Source organism: Eucyclogobius newberryi, unplaced genomic scaffold (assembly GCF_026437365.1).
Source record: "Eucyclogobius newberryi isolate DKJ021-1_F unplaced genomic scaffold, fEucNew1.0.hap1 SCAF_2, whole genome shotgun sequence".
NCBI classification, from domain to species: Eukaryota; Metazoa; Chordata; class Actinopteri; order Gobiiformes; family Gobiidae; genus Eucyclogobius; species Eucyclogobius newberryi.
In genome coordinates, this window is record NW_027315834.1 from 3,828,238 (window position 1) to 3,849,456 (window position 21,219).

Below are 21,219 nucleotides of genomic sequence, written 5' to 3' on the forward strand. Positions count from 1 at the left end.
AACACCCAGGTACTTGTATGAGTCCACTCTCTCAATGTCCCGTCCCTGGATGTTCACTGGTGAGGGGGCAGTGGGGTGGCGTCTGCGGAAATCCACCACCATCTCCTTGGTCTTCACCGCGTTGATGAGGAGGTGGTTCCGCTGACACCAGTCCACAAAGTCCTGCGCCAGTCCTCTGTACTCCGCATCATCGTCGTCCGTGATGAGTCCGATGATAGCAGTCATCAGAGAACTTCTGCAGGACACAGCTGTCCGTGTCATGTCTGAAGTCTGCAGTGTAGAGGGTGAAGAGAAAGGGCGCGAGGACAGTGCCCTGGGGCACCCCCACACTGCAGGTCCAAGTGTCAGACACACAGTCCCGGGCTCTCACAAACTGGGGTCGGTCCGTGAGGTAGTCCAGGATCCACTCTGCCATGTCATACTCCACACCAGCCGTCTCCAGCTGGTCCCTCAGGAGCAGCGGGTGGATGGTGTTGAAGGCGCTGGAAAGATCAAAGAACAGGATCCTCACAGAGCTGCCAGGCTTTTCCAGGTGAGAGAGAGAGCGGTGCATCAGGGAGATGACGGCGTCCTCCACTCCGATGCCAGGCCGATATGCAAACTGCAGCGGGTCCATGGCTGAGCTCACGGTGGAGCGGAGGTGGTCCAGGACCAGCCGCTCCAGTGTCTTAATCAGGTGGGACGTGAGAGCCACTGGCCTGAAGCTGTTGAGGTCTTTGGGGCGCGGTGCCTTAGGCACAGGTAGCAGACAGGAGGTCTTCCAGACCTGTGGTACCACCCTCAGCTTCAGGCTCATGTTGAAGACATGCTCCACACAGTTCATCTGCGCAGGACTTAAGGAGCCTGGGGCTGATGCCATCAGGTCCTGCTGCCTTCCTCACTTTAATCCTCTTCAGCTCACTCCTCACCTGTGCTGCTGTGACAGTCAGTGGTTGGCAGGGGGACCGTGTGCTGGGGGGATGGGTGAGTCCAGGCGAAGTGGGGAGCTGATGGTCCGGGGCAGAGAAGCGAAGAGGAACAGATGCAGGGCATTGTCCAGCTGTGGAAGAGGGAGCATGCAGCTGTGCAGGGGGAGGGGCGGGCGACCGATCAAATCTCAAGAAGTGAGCATTTAAATCATTCACCCACTGTAGATCCCCCTCTGTCTGGGCAGGGGGGATTTTGAAGCCCGAGATGGTTTTCAGGCTTCTCCACACTCCCTGAATGTTCTTTTGCTGCAGCTGCTCCTCCATCCTCCTCTTGTAGCCGGCCTTAGCCTGCCTGATCTCGATGGATGGATGATTGATTTAACTGTAAATAGTGGGTGACAGCTTTCTTTTGAAGTATATAGCAGCTTGAGAGCTCCTTTTATCACATGTGGACAACATTGAATAAATAAAGTAGACTGAATAAATCGGCAGCTGTCCACAGGGGTGATGTTTTATCAGGGGCCCAAGTAAATATATACCTACCACTAAAGTAATACAGAAAAGAACATGTGAAAGTTAATAAATTGAAGTTCTTAGTTTATAAAGTACTCAAGAAATGTGTGCACCTCACATCGTCACATCTTGTTGGGAATTTGGAGGAGCTTGTACATGAACTTCATTTTAATATCAAAGAAGATGTGACTAACTTAAAGGCGGTATGGACGATTTTTCGGCGATTTGAGAACGCAGGCGGAAGTGCGCATGCGCACTCCCCCGTGCGGACTGATACAACACACACGTGCGTTTGTTTATTAGCTCAACGGAGCGCATCGCATCGCTCGTCTCCCGTAGATTTCTGTCCACTTCTGCGTCAGCTCGAACTGTCTTTCTCCGTCTTCATTTTGCCCCGTACACTGAGGGAACTATATTATGACAGATCCATGCGCTTAGGCACGCGGAAACGTCGGCACGATCCGCAGGCGGCTGCAGGTAAGCGATAGGTGCGTTTTATGATTGATACGTGGCAGGACAAATGATTTATCCACGCCACGAGGAAATATGATAAAAAATTTGCTGAAAAAAAATCGTCCATACCACCTTTAACTCCTGATGACGTGGACGCACAGTCAAACTTGAAAATCCATTTACATGTTTGAAAACAGCCTTTGTCAGTGAACAAAAATCAGACTAGGAACTTGTATTGGTGAGTGAATGGTTGACAAAGCCTAAAAGTTATTGAAGAAAAAAAGTATTTTTGTCAAAATATTTATTAAAAATTTACAATTAATATTCAAAAAAATGAAATTGTATTTTCAAACTAGATCCTCAGATTCAGAATGAGGCTTGAATGAGAGTCAAAACATCACATTTCTCTAAAAAACAGTGTCCAAATAATGAGCTTTTTTATCGTAAAACATGAACATTAGCAGGTGTTTAGTATGAAAACACATGCATCTGATAAAACTAAGGCTTTTCAACAGTGTGGACTCTCATGTGTTTCATCAAGCTGCGAGAGTTTGAAAATGCCTTCTCACAAATATTACAGTTGTAAGGTTTCTCTCCAGTGTGGACTCTCATGTGTGTTTTTAAGCTGCTTGATTGGGAAAATACCATCTCACAAACATGACAGCTGTAAGGTTTCTCTCCAGTGTGGATTCTCATGTGTGATTTTAAGTGGGTTGAGTTTGTAAATGCCTTCTCACAAACATCACAGCTGTAAGGTTTCTCTCCAGTGTGGATTCTGGTGTGTCTCTTGAGAGCACCTGCATCAGAAAAACTGTTTCCACACTGGTCACACAAGAATGTTTTTTCTCCTGTGTGGGTTCGGTAGTGAAGCGAGAACCTATGTGATGTACTAAAAGCCTTTTCACACTGGTCACACTTGAAACGTTTCTCTCCAGTGTGGATACTCATGTGTGAGATTAAGCTGCCCGAGTTTGAAAATGCCTTCTCACAAACATCACAGTTGTAAGGTTTCTCTCCAGTGTGGACTCTCATGTGTGATGTTAAGTAGTTTGATCTTGAAAATGCCTTCTCACAAACATCACAGCTGTAAGGTTTCTCTCCAGTGTGGATTCTGGAGTGTATCTTGAGACCACCTGCTGTAGTAAAACTGTGTCCACACTGGTCACACACATATGGTTTTTCTCCTGTGTGGGTTCGGTAGTGAAGCGAGAGCATATTTGATGTTCTAAAAGCATTTTCACACTGGTCACACTTAAACGTTTTCTCTTCAGTGTGAACTCTCATGTGTGATTTGAAGTGGCTTGTGTTTGAAAATTTCTTCTCACAAAAATTACAGCTGTATGGTTTCTCCCCAATGTGAAATCTGGAGTGGGTCTTGAGAGTGCTTGCTGTGTTTCCACCCTGGTCACACTCATATGGCTTTTCTCCTGTGCGAGTTCTGTAGTGTGTCTCGAGTGCAGAAGCAGAGCTCAGTGTCTTTCCACACTGGTCACAGGTGAACCCCATTCTTCAGATGGACTTTTAGATCTGCCATGAACACAGAAAAAGAAGACGTAAAGTAATACTAGTGTTAAATAAAGAATTATACTTATACTTTTGTCAGTTCCTTATCACTGTTGAGAGTGGTGTTGTTACAGAAAAAAAGAGTCATTTTCACAAGCTTCATTGAGTTATGAAATTAACAGGACTTTACTGTTTCTATAAGAATGTGGATAGTGTAACAGAATCTGGCTTTGGGTGAGGACGGACAGTATCAAAGCAGTCTGACCCAGAGCTCTGTCATTTAAACATGTTTACATTCAACATTTTGGCAAAAAGATCTTGAAAATCAATGATGGAGGGTTTGTTCATCTGTTACTGTGACAAACATTACTGTAGCTGCCAATAATTTCAGAAATTCAAAAAATATCGTTCCTAGTTCTACATAAAATGAGGTTGTACATGTTTAACTTCTCTCTGTAAATCTCTTTTTGAACCTGAAGCTTTGACTTGCACCATTTCCATTGGGCCCGGCAGCACTCCCTTTTCTGTGCCCTGACCGAATAATCGCAAAATGGAACACAATTTCCCTCAAATGCGATGCATTTGTCAGAAAAAAAGTGTTTTTGTTTCGCAGCTTTTGCGATACAAAAATGCGTGTTCAATTGTATAACCAAAGTGCCTAAAAGTACTGATCACTCGTCAATCGATCGTCAACAACGATCAATGGACGCTGTGTTGACCTGACGAGTCCCGCTGCTGTCTCAGATCGCGAGTCTGAAAGCGGGAGGAGCCATACTCATATTTACACTGCCAAGTGACTACAACCTCGTTTTAAAAAAAATCAGATGCGTATTTTGGGCGCAACGAATTACACTGATCCGAATGTGCAGCCGGAGCCGAGACGAGTGCTTAAGGACCGTCATCAAATAGCAAAACGAAAAATGGAATGGAACGTGAAATAGAGCAGTACAATTTGAATAACACAATAAACACACCATGATGGACACCACAGCAACCTTTATTTTTCCATCAGAAGCTTAATACATATTTTTTGTGAGTGTAAAGATATACATAGTCATCTGATTGATGATGATATGGAAGAAAGTTGTAAATAAGTGTCTACCCTCAAAACCCTATATTGTCAGATCAGTTCCTAATTACCTTTCAGTTTACTCTTAAAGATCATCCAGCCCCACAGAATAAAGTTATAATGAAAAGGACAATATCTGAAAAATCTATCTCAAAATTCAAAGAAATAATAGAGCTAATATTCAGTGACATGTCATGTGATCCTGCTGAGAACAGTTTTAGTCCCAGTATAAGTGGTCAATTTGTCGACTTGACCATGAATTATGAAGTCTGCTCTTGATGTTGCAGCACCGTTAACACAGAAGGTCATTAGGCCAAAGCGCGCCTCCCAATGGTACAACAAAGAACTGCGTTCACATAAACAAAGAGTTAGAAAACTAGAAGGATTATTTAGTCTCTCACAAAGAAGAATCCCTAAAAGCATGGAAAAGTTGCCTGCTGTCCTAAAAGCAGGCTCTGCGTAAGGCCCAAACCAGGTATTATTCAAATCTAATAGAAGTCAACAAAAGTAACACTACATTTTCTAACAAACTGTCACAGCGCAGTAGAGCCCTCACTCCTAGCTTCTCTCAGCTCTGATGATTTCCTCCTATTTTTTAACAATCAGAGATAAATGAGATGAAATGACTCTCACTATTCGCCCTGAACAAGCTCAAGCTGTAAAACTAACGTCCCATATAAATCCACCAGTAAATTTAGAAAGGTTCACAGCTGTTGATCAAGCAGAGATAACTTCAGCCATTATGTCCTCTAAAAGCCCAACTTGTGTCCTAGACCCCATTCCAAGCAGACTCCTCAAAAAGACATTCTCCCCCTAATTATAGACTCTATTCTTAATATTATAAATACTTCACTCGAAAGTGGCTATGTTCCACAGTCCTTCAAACATGCAGTCATTAAACCTCTTCTGAAAAAGCCTAATCTAGATCCTGACCTATTGGTAAACTAGAGTCCTATTTCAAATCTTCCCTTTGTCTTTAAAATCCTTGAAAAAGTTGTAGTAAAACAGCTTTGTCGCCACCTGCAGGATAATAACTTATTTTAAGTCTTCCAGTCAGGATTCAGAGCCCACCACAGCACTGAAACTGCACTAGTTAAAGTCACAAATGATTTGTTATTAGCCGCTGATGATGGACTGGTCTCAATCCTGGTCCTGTTGGACCTCAGCGCAGCGTTTGACACCATTGACCACAACATTCTACTGCAGAGGTTAGAATGTGATGTAGGTGTCGGGGGAACAGCCCTTAGCTGGTTTAAATCCTATTTATCTGATAGGTACCAATTTGTTCATGTAAACCAGAGCTCCTCACCATGCTCTAAAGTAATTAACGGTGTGCCACAGGGTTCAGTACTCGGTCCAATTTTGTTTACTCGTTATATGCTGCCGTTAGGCAACATTATCAGGTCACATGGCATTAACTTCCACTGCTATGCAGATGACATTTAGCTGTATTTATCAATGACACCTGATCAGAGCGATCAAGTAGACAGACTTAGTGCTTGTGTGAAGGAGATAAAAACCTGGATGACACTTAACTACCTGCTTCTTAACCCTGAAAAAACCGAGGTCATTGTGTTTGGCCCTAAACATCTATGAGACGTTATATCTGAGCAGATAATCACACTGGACAATGTCCAGTTCCACTGTAAGAAACCTTGGAGTCTTATTTGACAAGGAGCTCTCATTTAAAGCTCATATAAATCAAGCTTGTAAAACAGCCTATTTCCATCTGCGCAACAAGAGCCAAAATCAGAAGAATCCTGCCTAAAAGTGATGCTGAAAAACTTATCCATGCATTTGTAACGACTAGATTAGACTACTGTAACTCCTGCTTGCAGCGTGTCCTAAAAGCTCCATAAAAAGCTTTCAACTGGTTCAAAATGCAGCAGCAAGATTACTAACAGGAACTAAAAGAAGAGAGCACATTACGCCGGTGCTGGAGTCTCTTCACTGGCTCCTTGTCAAGTTTAGAATCAAATTTAAAATTCTACTCCTGACCTACAAAGCCATAAATGACATGGCCCCATCCTACCTCAAAGATGCTATAGAACCATATCATCCAAACAGAGCTCTTCACTCTCAAAATGCTGGCCTTCTGGTGGTCCCAAGAGTCTCTAAAAGTACTATAAGAGGTAGAGAATTTAGCTACCAAGCGCCTGTGTTATGGAATCAGCTCCCGGTCCATGTTAAATATACTGACACAGTCTCTTCATTTAAGTCCAGGCTTAAAACGTTCCTCTTTGAAATCGCTTATGGTCAGACTAGTTAGGAACAGAAACAAACCCACAGCTTCAGCTACGCTGCCCTAGGAGCAACTATGCTGGGGGAAGTATGACAGCTTGAGCTCTATCCTCTTCTTCTGACTAATTTATTCTATCTAACAATATGTATTTTTTAATTCCACTTGCAAACTGTTCACCGCCTTCTTTTTCCTTTTCTCACTCCTGAGGACCTGTGGACCCCAGTGTGTCTATCTCAACTCTGATGGTCCCTCATCTGCCTGATGATTGTTTAGCAGCACCGCTATACAAGTGAAAAGCCTTAATCTGAGCCCTGCAGCCATTTAAATGGTCGAGTTAAACAGCAGATTTTCTCTCTTCTTTTAATATTGCACATTTGTATATGATAAACAATATTAGGCTATTAATTAAAGCCGACATTGTGTTTCTATTGCCTGATTATGGTTAAAAAAAAATAAAAACCTGCTTAATATTGACAATAATAATAATAATAATAAATTATACAATAATTTAGATCTATTGGTAGAACTTCGGGCTTTGTCAAATATAAAAGTAGCTTGTGAGCCAAAAATGTTTGGCACCTCTGGTGTAACACATAGTTATTGTCGTGAGATTAGCAAGATGCGGCGGTCGTCGAAGCCCCTCATCGCTCAATTTCAAAGTTTATTATTTCCATAAACAGTGCAACATGTGCCGTCATTTTATGTGTCTCCTCTGAACAGCTGCAGAACAAGCCTCTGAACAGCTGCAGAACAAGCCTCTGAACAGCTGCAGGACCAGCCTCTTTTGGGAAAACAGACATTTCAAAGAAGACACAGAAATGATCAGACAGAGTAGCATTGCCCATATTGACATTTGAAATATTTACCCCCTTTGTAATTATGAGATCTAGAGTGTGCCCTCCGCTGTGGGTGAGGCTAGTCTGCTGTGGGTGGGGCCACTCACATGGTGAGTACGACAGCGTCAAGCTCTTTAGCGTTTCGGTCACAAATAATATCAACATGCACATTGAAATCACGTCATTACAGGTGATTTCAATGTGCATACAACTGAAACATCTCAGTAAAATCATCACTTTTCTGTTTACCAGAAACCTGACTCGACTAGTACAAAGCAGACCTAAGACAAGACCAAGGTTAAACCAAGACTAAACGAACCATGTCTACCAGAAAAACATGGATAAACTATAAAACAGGTCTAAAACAACAGTTACTTCGTAATCGCTCAATGCTGGGGGTGTGACTTTGTTTGGTTACTTTTCAGTGTATTTCATAAGGAACTATGCGTTTTCTTTTCATCTCTGAAGAACATGAAAGAAAGGAATGAAAAACAACCTGGAACTGAACCTCTGGAGACAATCAACTCAACTTAAAGTCTGTTAAGCATATAATTGCAAGCCTTGAAATAAATATTTTTACGTCCCTGTCAACATGACAGGTACCAATCATTTGGTACCTGTCATGGCTAATTATGAATCGGTCAAAAGTGTTTTATTGATGTTTTAATCTGGCTTCATGCTGTCGCTGCCAACATTTGAAGACACGGTGGTCTTTCCTCGTCTCACACGGTGGTCTTTCCTCGTCTCACACGGTGGTCTTTCCTCGTCTCACACGGTGGTCTTTCCTCGTCTCACACGGTGGTCTTTCCTCGTCTCACACGGTGGTCTTTCCTCGTCTCACACGGTGGTCTTTCCTCGTCTCACACGGTGGTCTTTCCTCGTCTCCACCTCAGTCACAGTGAAGCATACACTTCCTCATTTTATTAGCTTTTGGTTGACTTTTGTTTGTTTCGTTATTAGGGATGTCACAATATTAATTTTAATCATGATTATCATGAGGAGAAATATCCCGATTATTCAAAATTATTAGAAAAAAGTAAGGAAAAAAAAAAATTGCAATCTCAGGTTTTGGTTTGTGTTTGACAGCGGCAGCGTGGCGTTTAATCTGCCATGATTTTCTTCCGCTGCTGTACAACTACAAAAATAATCGTGGACTGTAGTTTAGCGTACCTAGTTTATGCATAGGAGACGCTTTGGGTATATTCACCGCGCTGTTTTTGCCAATTCAAAATAAATTACGGCGAAACAATTTTGTCCGTCATTATGTCCGCAGCCTTGAATTTGGAGTCGGTCAAAACTGATTTTTGCATCGGTCATTGACCGTGTCCGACCCGTTATGTCAAGGCTTGTAATTGCCTACTTTAACAAGAATGGATGTATTCATTGATATGATCATTAAAAAACACAAAAACAAAACTTCCTCCTCAACTTCCGGTAATTTTCAGGGCCTATTGTTGCCGGGACAACGGTTGAAACGCGTATATCTTTCGTAAGCAACAATAAATGTCTACAATTATAGTAGAAACATACTCTCGGTAATTCACTTCACATCCAGCCGAGCCGATAAAGAGTTTTCATTCTTTTGTTTTATGGCGAATAGCACTCAGCATTTAGGTGCATTTACACCACCTGCTGTATTGGAATATTCTTCTTCTATTGGAATCTTATGGCGGTGGCAACCTTAAAAAGTGCATTACCGCCACCTGCTGTTGTGAATATACTAGTTCTAAGCGCTCATACTAACAATGTGTGAAAAAGAAAAGCAAAACAAAACAAAACCATGTATGTAGTTCTTTAAATTCTCTGATCAGTTCTGGTCACTAAAGTTCTCCTTAAGCGTGTTGTTTACCTTGTCATCACCTTTAGGACTCTTTTAGCAGCTTCAAGGACCATGTCAATTCTGTCCCACTTCTTTTTTAGACCAAATGAGCAAATAAGGATCATTGTAAGAAACGCCGAGAAACACTTTTTCTAGTTTGATAAAGTCCTCCTTTTCTTCTTTCCCCGTTCACGGTTTCCTCGGGCGGGAGGCACGTCCCCTCGGGCGGGAGGCACGTCCCCTCGGGCGGGAGGCACGTCCCCTCGGGCGGGAGGCACGTCCCCTCGGGCGGGAGGCACGTCCCCTCACACCACGTCCCCTCACACCACGTCCCCTCACACCACGTCTCGACCCTCTTCACAGCTTCAGAATACGAGATTTTATTTTGTTTCCTCTGATTATCTTCCAGTTTTTTTCTTGGACAAACAAATGATCCGACTCTGTGATTTCCTTTACAATGGCAGCACGTTGGTTCTAGCTCACGGAATATTCTACACTCTTCAAATTCACATTCATATTTTCCACAGTTTGCACATCTTTTTCCCTCTACACACCGTCACAACGTGGCCATATTCTTGGCAAACAAAACATCGTACAGGAGGTTGTTCAAAAGGTCTTACTCGATAGCAGATATAATCCTAAATAATCTTTTCCGAGAGTTCACCTCTAAATGTCAGGCAGATTGTTGTCCTGCTTAGTTCCATCCACAAAACGCTTCATACGTCGAACTCCACAAACACCATCAACATTGAGGAACTCATGTTCATTAAACGAGAGTGGAACTCTGCTGACGACGCCCTTCATCCTCGTAACTACATCCAGTTCAAAGCATCTAAATCTCTCCAAAGCCAGTCCTTTTGCCTGCTGTATCTTTGTTTTACACTTTATTATGACCATTCCTTTCCTTGTTCTCCTGATGAAATGTAGGTCTCCTATATCCTCACCCACAATCTTGACAACCTCGTGTGGCTCATTAAAAACTCCCTCAATCAAATCAGTTTCCACCACACCGACCGTAAATTCTCCTTCTCCTCTACTTGCTTCACTCAAACTTTGCTTCTTTTCTCTCTAGTTTAGTAAATTTCGCTCTCGTCACTGTCCGACTCCATTTCCGCCTCCATCGCGTCGCTGCTCGCTCCTCGGTCTGGAGAGCGGAGAAGGTTTGGACGTGGTTCAAGTCAAACTATTTCACCAAAAAACGCAGAAAAACACACGCCGCGACTCGTTCTTTTCCCTCCCCCGTGTGACTCATCTGGGCATCCTTCCACGCTTCCATCGTCCCCAGAGTTTGACTTTCATTTGCTTTGTTAGCCGACTAGCTAACGTCACACACAAGTTAAAACGTTGTCCTAAACGCTGGATATAAGTGAATGAAACACATTCCTGTACAAATACAATGTCATTCTCCACTTACCTTCGGCTGTGTTGAGTTGGAGCCGTTGGAGTCGACTTAAATGTCTTTTATTGAGAGGATTAGACAGAAGTCAGTAACAGAGACAACCGCGTCCAATTTAGGTCAAAGGTTCCTCCTTCTTACGTCATCAAGCAGCGACAAGCTGCAACACAAACAGTGACGCCTCCTAGTGGAACACATAGTAATGATCAGATTAAATCACATCACATCTCCCTCTTTAGCTGATTCCCAACAGCAAAGTAAACATGGGAAACTGTTGTGTACAATCCCAAAAGAAAATATAATTGTGATTAAACTTTCAACTAAATTCTAATGTATCATTAACAAAGTGGTTTTGTCTGACTCCCAGTTACTATCAGAAAGACACTGCATTACATTAATTATTCTATTACATTTATCTGCCACTTTCCCACCGTGTCCTCTCCATGTCATCTTTTCATCAAGGTGGACCCCAAACATTTGAATGATGCAACACTTTCCAGTGCTTTGTCCTACAGCTGCAGGCAGACATTTACCATCTTCCTTTCCCCCCAAAAAAATCACTTTGATTTCTCCACAGAAATGTTCAAACTCCACTGGCTTCCCCATTCCATAATACTAGTCAATGCCCTTTGCAACTTATTCAAACTAATGTGACATTCCTCCCTCTCTTCCACACAGCCCCATAATCCACTAACAGAGACATCCCAGACCCCGCCCCTACATTTAGAACAATATTATTGACCATCACATTAAACAGAACTGGACTAATTACACTCCCTTGGGGCGTGCCATTATCAATACTCACTACTTGAGATAAAGTGCTGCCTACTCTGACTTGAACCACTACTAGTCTTGTAAAAATACCCTAATCCAATTTAAAGTGCCTCGAATGCCTGCATCATACAGTTTAATGATCAGCCCCTCCCTCCACAGCATGTCATAGGCCTTCTCAAAATCCAAGAACACAGCAACAAGAACCTCTTTACATGCATATAATTTTATAATGTCACAGTCTAGAGATAATACAATATAAAGTATAAAGTTGTTGACAGCGCAGTTAGTGCACGGTGCTTAGGTAATACAAATCAGAGTAAAGCTGGTGTTGGAGGACCTTTGGTCACAGACAGACCTTTATCTTTGATCATATTTCATCATGTTTTTATTACATTTTTCTTCTGAAGACCCGCCCCCCTGTCAGAGGGAGTGCGTGTCACGGGAAAAGCCTCTGAAACGACTAAACCAGGACTAAACCAGGACTAAACCAGGACTAAACCAGGTCTAAGCCAGGTCTAAGCCAGGTCTAAGCCAGGTCTAAGCCAGGTCCAAACCAGGTCCAAACCAGGTCTAAACCAGGACTAAATCAGGTCTAGACCAGGACTAAACCAGGACTAAACCAGGACTAAACCAGGTCTAAACCAGGTCTAGAACTTAAACACATCAACTAAACTAAATAAGTAAATCATTCAAATCCAGACAACTTAAATTCACAGATTTAGTTGATTTGAAATGTTTGAGTCGAGCAGATTAAAAAAATAAAACTATTGTTCTGGTTCGGCTGTGCAAAGTCCCAAACAGGGGGCCCTGAAGAACCACGAGTACATCCCATGGATCTGTTATATTATCCTTATTTATTGTCCTTGTGACGGAGTCTTATTTTGAATGTCCCAGTGCCTGTCCGGGCTGAACAGAGCGCGAGTGCCCGCTCACGTCGCTGGAAAGCCTTGACCACTGACCTTTGTCAAAATTGTTTTCTCGAAAGTGAAACATAAGTAAATCTATACCTCCAGCTTCATACCAAAGGACCCTTTTAAAAATGCCCCATGGATCCATGAGGCGATGTGTGCGGCCTGTCGCAACGCGAGCCAGATTGATAGCACGAGGTGGGGCTAAATATTAATGCGCCAGTACATTGACCAATCAAAAGCCATCACTAGGTAGAGGTAGGCACCAGGTGCCTTTAATTGACCGATAAACACTTTGTGCTGGGGGCCTATTTTTCTAAAACGTGTGACTAAACTGAAGGAGTTTCTGAACCCATTGGAGCACAAACCAGTTTCTGGACTGAAGCTGACCCTCTTTAGCATTTTCATATTTCAAAGTTATTGAAGAAAACAATTTTTTTTGTCAAAGTATTTTTTATTAAAATTTCACAATGAAAATTCAGAAAAATTTAATTGCCAAACCGATCCTAATCATCAATTGGAACTATTTTGGATTAGTTTGGGGTGAATGGGGTGTGACCTCGAGTGGACGTACTCTCAGTCAAACATATTCCTAATTTGGACAAATATAATTTAAACCAGCAAAATGACATGTAACCATAACAACATACTGCTACAATGTCATTGAACACATCATTAGCAGGTCAAGAGGAAGTACATTAAATATGACAAACACATTTCAAACACAGTTCTTAAGGCAAACTAAACTAAAGCATGATTTAGTTACAAGTTTAGATCACACAGTAAACGTTAAATCAGTTTAAATGTGAAATACAGTCATTAAGGACTTAATCCTGAGAAAGTTTCCATCCAGCAGAACAAGAGGATTTGTTACAGTGGACGATTCCACTTCTCCACAGGGGTCAGGTCCTTGGACCCATTTGGTGTCCTCTGTGTTCTTTATCAGAGGTGTTGACCCAAAGGGGGGGAGGGGGGTGTGGTGAAGACAGTGTTGTTGGTCCATGGGGGATGGGGAACATTCTTCCACCCATCCAACATTTTGCTTTGCTTTCTGCAACAGTGTCTTGAATGATGAAAAGGTCATGTCTTTTAAAGGTCTCTTTGGACACATATGTCCTACAGCGGCCATTTTGTTCAGAAAGAGAATCCTTCTTTGAACAGAAATGGAAGTTTAAGGTTCAATATACCTGTCGTATACAATAGTGTCTTGAAGCCATGGGGCGGGAGAAGCCCTGGCCATTCTGATGCTAATGAGGTACTCAGTGATGAGGGAGCTAAGGGCAGCTAAAACACAGTGTCCAGATGACAAGCTCATTAATCGTAAAACATGAACATTAGCAGGTGTTTGATATGAAAACACATGCATCTGATAAAGCTAAGGCTTTTCAACAGTGTGGACTCTCATGTGTTTTGTTAAGGTACTTGAGTCTGAAAATGCCTTCTCACAAACATCACAGCTGTAAGGTTTCTCTCCAGTGTGGATTCTCATGTGTCTTATTAAGCTGCTTGATTCTGAAAATGCCTTCTCACAAACATCACAGCTGTAAGGTTTCTCTCCAGTGTGGATTCTCATGTGTGATATTAAACTGCTTGATCTTGAAAATTCCTTCTCACAAACATCACAGCTGTGAAGTTTCTCACCAGTGTGGATTCTCATGTGTGATATTAAGTGGGCTAACTGGGAAAATACCTTATCACAAACATCACATCTGTAAGGTTTCTCCCCAGTGTGAATTCTCATGTGTTTTATTAAGCTGGTTGAGTCTGAAAATGCCCTCTCACAAACATCACAGCTGTAAAGTTTCTCCCCAGTGTGGATTTTCATGTGTTTTATTAAGCTGCCGGAGTCCGAAAATGCCTTCTCGCAAACATCACAGCTGTAAGGTTTCTCCCCAGTGTGGATTCTCATGTGTTTTATTAAGCTGCTAGAGTCTGAAAATGCCTTCTCACAAACATCACAGCTGTGAGGTTTCTCTCCAGTGTGGACTCTCATGTGTTTTGTTAAGCTGCCCGAGTCTGAAAATGCCTTCTCACAAACATCACAGTTGTACGGTTTCTCTCCAGAGTGGATTCTGGTGTGTCTTTTGAGAGCGCTTGCTGTAGAAAAACTTTTTCCACACTGGTCACACTCATATGGTTTTTCTCCTGTGTGGGTTCGGTAGTGAAGCGAGAGCTCACGTGATGTTCTAAAAGCCTTTTCACACTGGTCACACTTAAAAGGGATCTCTCCAGTGTGAATTCTCGCGTGTTTTATTAAGCTGCTCGAGTCTGAAAATGCCTTCTCACAAACATCACAGCTGTAAGGTTTCTCTCCAGTGTGGATTCTCATGTGTTTTATTAAGCTGCTCGAGTCTGAAAATGCCTTCTCACAAACATCACAGGTGTAAGGTTTCTCTCCTGTGTGGATTCTCATGTGTTTTATTAAGCTGCCCGAGTCTGAAAATATCTTCTCACAAACATTACAGCTGTAAGGTTTCTCTCCAGAGTGGATTCTGGTGTGTTTCTTGAGATCACCTGCTTGAGAAAAACCTTTCCCACACTGGTCACACTTGTATGGCTTTTCTCCAGTGTGAGTTCTGTAGTGTTTCTTGAGTGCAGAAGCATTGCTCAATGTCCTTCCACACTGGTCACAGGTGAACCCCATTCTTCTGATGGACTTTGAGATCTGCAATGAACACAGAAAAAGAAAATGTAAAGTAATAATAGTCTTAAATGAGAGTGGTGTTACGGAAAAATAAGTAATTTTCACAAGCTTAAGTGAGTTATGAAATTAACAGGACTTCTGGCTTTGGATGAGGACCGACAGTATCAAACCAGTCTGACCCAGAGCTCTGTCATTTAAACATGTTTACATTCAACATTATGGCAAAGGAATTGGCAAAAAAGATGTTGAACATCAATGACCATCTAGTGAAACAATTACATCTGTCTGTGTGAATGCGTTTAAAGTGGGAGTGTCATGTTTGATCCTTTGTATTGTAATATCTAGTACTTTTTTTCCCCCGAAAGGATTTTTTGGCCTGTAGGCTTTGACAGGACTGTGCAGCGTGAAATGGGAATGAAATTGGGGAACGACATGTAGCAAACAGGGGAAAGCCGGACTCAAACTCATGAGGCTGCAGCACGCCCCACATGGCAGGCATCTTAATTTTTTGACTCAATCAAAAAAACACAGATCAGTAGGAGTAAAACAAATTTCTCCAGCTGAACTCAGACAAGACTGAAATCATGGTCTTTGGCCACAGAAACAAAGAGAAAGTGTTAGCGTCACCTCCAGAGTCTCTCTCTAAAACCTACAAATCAACAACAGCTTTTTACCTTTTTATCTAAAAAACATTGCCAAATTCAAAAATAGTGTCAAAACCAGATTTAGAGAGACTTATCCATGCGTTTGTCTCCAGTAGATTAGACTACTGTAACGGCCTGCTCACAGGTCTGTCCAAACGAGCTGTAAAACAGCTGCAGTACATCCAGAACGCTGCTGCTCGGGTCCTGACTAGAACCAGGAAGTACCATCACATTAGTCCTGTTCTCAGGTCTCTGCACTGCCCCCTGTGGCTCAGAGAATAGACTTCAAAGCAGCTCTGCTGGTGTACAAGTCTCTCCATGGCCTTGTAACAAAGTACATCTCGGACACAGGCCTTTAGATAGCATTTGAAAACACACTGTCCAAATAATTTTGTCCGCAAAAAGTACTTTAAAAATTTGCATTATGATCACACTCCGCCTTTTAGGAGCAACGTACCGAGTCGTATTTTCCAACGCTTTTACTAAATAAAGCAGCGCTTTTAACGGCGAGTGAACAGGTACTGTGCGAGCGCTGTGTGCGCGCATTTATACTCGAAAATGCCAGACAAAAATGATCTAAAAACCTGCTTGTTAGTGCCATATGAACCATCTAGGAGCTCTGAGGACCTCAGGGACCGGCCTCCTGCCGGTGCCCATAGTCAGGACTAAACATGGATCAGCCTCCTGCTGGTGCCCAGAGTCAGGATTAAACACGGGCCAGCCTCCTGCTGGTGGCCAGAGTCAGGAAAAAACATGGACCGGCCTCCTGCTGGTGCCAGAGTGAGGAATGAAAGCATTTTTCTTTGCACTCTTCGCTTTTATTTCCGTCATTTCGTTGTGATTTGAATGCATTTTTTCCTGTTGTGAAGCACTTTGAATTGCCTTGTGTATGAAATGTGCTCTACAAATAAACTCGCCTTTAAATGTGGCGAGCATAAGCTATTCATTGTGTTCAGAAGCTGTGAATATTGTTCACAAGCTCCACCCACTTTTTCTCCTGTTGATCCATATCAAAGAAAGAATGGAAATTTTACTCAAACCTTCTAAAACGTGACTTTTTGGTCAAGATGTAAAAAGAACAATTGGGGATGTAATTAACGATGACTCATCAAATGATATAAATAAAAAGGGCAATAGTTTCATTTATTTGATGCTTGCACTACTTAAAAAACAGACCTTTAATTTTAGGCATGTGACAAAAGAAAAGCCTATTTAGACAATCCAAACACACCCAAAACCATTAAATAGAGGAAAAATGGACCTTTGAAATGGTGTATTGACCATTAAGATATATTCATGATAAAGAAAGTTAAATTTATTCGGTTCATAAATTTGGGCCAACTTGGTCCCCATCTAAGTCCAGGGAAAAAAGGAAATCAATGACCACAACTTTCGCCTGGCCGAGCACTTTAAAATATCATAATTTCCTTATTTCTTGGTCTTTTTGCATAAGGTGTGTACCAAAATGTAGGTAATTAAATGCACTAAAAGATAACTGGTAATTCAAACGGATTTCAAAGCAAAAATGGGCAAAATTTTCACAAACTTGCCACGTCGACTATGATCCAGCATATGAACTAGTATCGAACGAATACATAGCTTCACCCTGACGTCCTCATCCAGGTCACTTGACCTAGTAACGGGGCCGTCATTTTGAGAGGGGGAAACAACACCTTAACTACGGCGTGTCATACGGTTACGCAGAGCATTTGGAGCGATCAGAAAAACATTGTTATGAGCCGAATATATCACACGCTGGGCTAAAATGTTGTCCTTATAAAATACTCGAAGGTTCGTGGGTAAACGATCCCAGAGACTGGCCAAATCGCCAATGGTCAGCCATTTATGAGAACCTGATCCAGACCCCGGCATCTACACCAAAGAGCAAATGAGAAATGACAAAAGTCTTGATTCCTACATATTTTTCGAGTTGGTTGTATAATCGTATAAATGTTTTCTTCTCAATCTTGAGTGTTGAAATTTGAAATGAGGTAGCATCATGAGCTAGTGTCAGCAGAGAAAATAAATTTTGTCTGATAATAAACAATCATTATGCTAACTGGGCCTTCATGAACTAACCATGTATAAAATGACGACTGCAAACGTAGCTCCACTTTGATTTTGGGCTCCATGTCTTGCCATCTTCGACTCGTTTGATCGCTTGTAGCCACTGAGTTCGTATTTGACCTTTAAAGGTGGTATGGACGATTTTTTTCAGCAAACTTTATATCATATTTCCTCGTGGCGTGGATAAATCATTTGTCCTGCCACGTATCAATCATAAAACGCACCTATCGCTCACCTGCAGCCGCGTCAGGCTCGTCCCCACGTTTCCGCGTGCCTAAGCGCATGGATCTATCATAATATAGTTCCCTCAGTGTACGGGGCAAAATGAAGACGGTGAAAGACAGTTCGAGCTGACGCAGAAGTGGACTGAAATCTACGGGAGACGAGCGATGCGATGCGCTCCGTTGCGCTAATAAACAAACGCACGTGTGTGTTGTATCGGTCGGCACGGGGGAGTGCGCATGCGCACTTCCGCCTGCGTTCTCAAATCGCCGAAAAATCGTCCATACCGCCTTTAACTGCTGGTCTCCTGTAGAATGAAGCCTTTTCTTCTTGCCAAGCGTGATTTAGTGTCCGAGATCGCAGCTAGCTTACTCGGTAGTCAAGATGTCGTTTCCCCCTCGCTAAATGACGAGGGGCAAGTGACCCGGATGTTGTGACGTCGCGTGAGGCTACTATTGTAGCTGGGACAACGGTTGAAACACGTATATCTTTCATAAGCAGCAATAAATGTGTAAAATAATAGTAGAAACACACTCTCAGTAATTCACTTCACATCCAGCCGAGCCGATAAAAAGAGTTTTCATTTAATTTGAGTTGTTTTAGGTTTGTAGCGTTACCCGACTAGCTAACGTCACAAACGTTGTCCTAAACGCTGGATATAAGTGAATGAAACACATTCCTGTACAAATATAATGTCATTCTCCACTTACCTTCGGCTGTGTTGAGTTGGAGCCGTTGTAGGTCTTGGGTTTAATCAGAGCAAAGCGATGAAGCCGAGAGTCCAGCAGCAGACGCCGTGTGGAGGAGGTTTGCTTCTTCTTCTTGTGTCTCTTACTTTCTTCCTCTGCCCAGTAAACTCATAACCGTGGTGCAGAGGCTGAGCAGGACTACGACTCGTTGCAACACGATTTTATTGATCACATGAAGCAGAATGCAGGACATACGGACCAGCGGCGGCAGACACACGCGCGAGGCGAAAAACACAACCAAAACAACAACACACCCGCTACCCACAATGCCCCTCTCTCTCTTAAAGGGGCCAGGCCGGTAACGAGCCCCACTCTGGATGAGAATTAAACATTTGATATCACTCCAGAACAACAGTGGTACAATGCAGTAATAACAAATTACACATTGTAAAACGTAGGGAAACCAACACCTCTGAGACAGAGGCGGAGCCAGACATTCTAAACATCCGGGGCTTAACCCAAAAAGAAAGGGAGGGGGTTCATTCTGGCCAATATGATGTGGTTTTAGTGCAGTTACATACAGTAACCCACCAAAGGCAAAGACAGCCTTTTAGCCTTCTGAGAGAGCTCCTCCCTCCAAAAAACGTTGAACAGAACAGCAGAAGTGACATTTAGTTATTCAAGAAATTGCACATCTTGGTGTTCTTTAAAACAATCAGTGACAAAACAAATTTGAAAAACATGCCCCTGACAGGGCTCGAACTCACAAATCTAATGTCCATAGACCAATGCTCTGCTGTCTAGGCTAGTCAGCGTTAATAATAGTGGTCAGACCTTTACAAGACAACTTCCTCAGTGAGCTGTTTGTCCTGTAGTTTCTCTGCTTTAACTTTGTAGATAAATAAAACCTGAGCCACTGCTTCACCGACAACCACAATGAATTCATGGTTTGAACGATCATGTGCTGTTGTTGTCTATTCTACGTTAGATCAACTTTGTTTTTCAGCACATGTTCTAAATGTCTCTTTTTTCCAGTCGATCTGCTCTAGTGTCCTTCACTTTTTGCAAAACCTCAGTTAAATGATGTAGAAAAGGCAAAATTGGTCAGATTGCATGACGTGCTGTAAACACCGCGCACTTTCTACGCTCCCGCCCACTTTCTACATGCAGCCAATCATACATCAGTTCAACAAAAATAACCAATGAAACGGGTAAAGAGGTCATGAGGCAATTTTAATAAATAAAAAGATCCGGGGCTTTTGGACAACGATCCGGGGTTCAAGCCCCAAAGCCAGGGCCTGGCTCCGCCCATGCTCTGAGAACTCAGGCAACAACACCTCAGAGCTGGATCTAATAACTGATGATCAAACTTGTCGGGTGCTCTCCGGGTTCTCTGTTGTCTGGGCAGTGGCGTGCTAACTACCGGATGTCCCCCACTCGATGCCAGAATTATATATTTCAGACAAACATTTTCAGGGGAAGTAAGACACTTTTTGAAATGGGACTGTCTACAGAGCCGCGGCGCGTGGCCGAAACGGCAAGGCTATTTCGTGCCGCGGCTCCTGAAACTGCTAGGCTATTTGACCGCGCCAGGTTAGACCGCGCCGGGTCAAGGTCAAGGTCAAGGTCAAGGTCAAGGTCAAGGTCAAGGTTAGGGTTAAGTTTAGGGTTAAGTTTAGGGTTAGCCATGAGACTATATGGCCGTGCCGCGGCTCCTGAAACTGCTGGGCTATTTGACCACGTCTCGGCTCTGTAGACACGGCATTTTGAAATTGGATTCACATACACACATTCCTATGTTAATTGCTAACACTCCACTTTCTATCTAAATTCCAACGTCCTCTATACTGTTGTTTGTATGCAGACCAAGCACACTGCAAGGACCATGATTAAGACAGGTTGGCTTCAATCCTGGATGATCTGTCATACAGGCAGACACTGGTGTTGCCTCATCCATCTTTGCAACAAATATTTTCTTGAGCAAGAGGCGGGACTTAGCAATATGAACAAGTGCGCCTGTTTTATTTTACTAGCATCAAACAACTGGATGATCTGATGTTTTCCTACAAATAATAAGATATTCCTTTATTGTCCCACATGGGGAAATTTCATTGGTGCAAAGCAGGTAGATACAGAGGTAGATACAGAAGAACAGATCACTTATAGGAAAAACACTTTCAGTAGAAGATCTCCTATAAATAAATAAAAACTCCCATAGACAAATAAATAAATACATAAATACCATTGCATGTGATCACGAATGTAATTGCACATGAATATGTGTCACGACAGCACATAGATTGAGATGGATAGGATAGGATAATGATCCTTTCACTGATATTTTATGGGTGAAATTACAATACTGCAAAAAATAATTACTGTACATACATTACGCAATTTTGTAATAACCATTTCTACACTTGATTGGTACATCGGTCAAAAAGCTCCATGTACTCCATCTGTTAGTTGGCCTAGTTTATGCAAGAGTGCTCACTTTATGCATATTACTGGTTGTGATAATTATACCAGGAA

At 42.5% G+C, this 21,219-nt stretch overlaps 2 protein-coding genes across 2 annotated transcripts in view; both read right to left on the reverse strand.

Annotated features, from left to right (window-relative positions):
* Positions 1 to 18,954, reverse strand: part of LOC140368450 (uncharacterized) — a 109,401-nt gene extending 90,447 nt beyond the window's left edge. The window contains exon 1 of the mRNA XM_072455491.1: positions 18,709 to 18,954. The gene's annotated coding sequence lies outside the window, so the exon portion shown is untranslated. The remainder of the gene's footprint in view (positions 1 to 18,708) is intronic.
* The window catches only part of LOC140366860 (uncharacterized), a 195,683-nt gene that overhangs the window by 10,938 nt on the left and 163,526 nt on the right, over positions 1 to 21,219 (reverse strand). Inside the window, exons 3-4 of the mRNA XM_072453046.1 lie at positions 13,804 to 15,002; positions 2,374 to 3,369 (exon numbers count right to left, since the gene is read on the reverse strand). Of these exons, the coding sequence (XP_072309147.1) occupies positions 2,374 to 3,369; positions 13,804 to 15,002 (2,195 nt within the window). The remainder of the gene's footprint in view (positions 1 to 2,373; positions 3,370 to 13,803; positions 15,003 to 21,219) is intronic.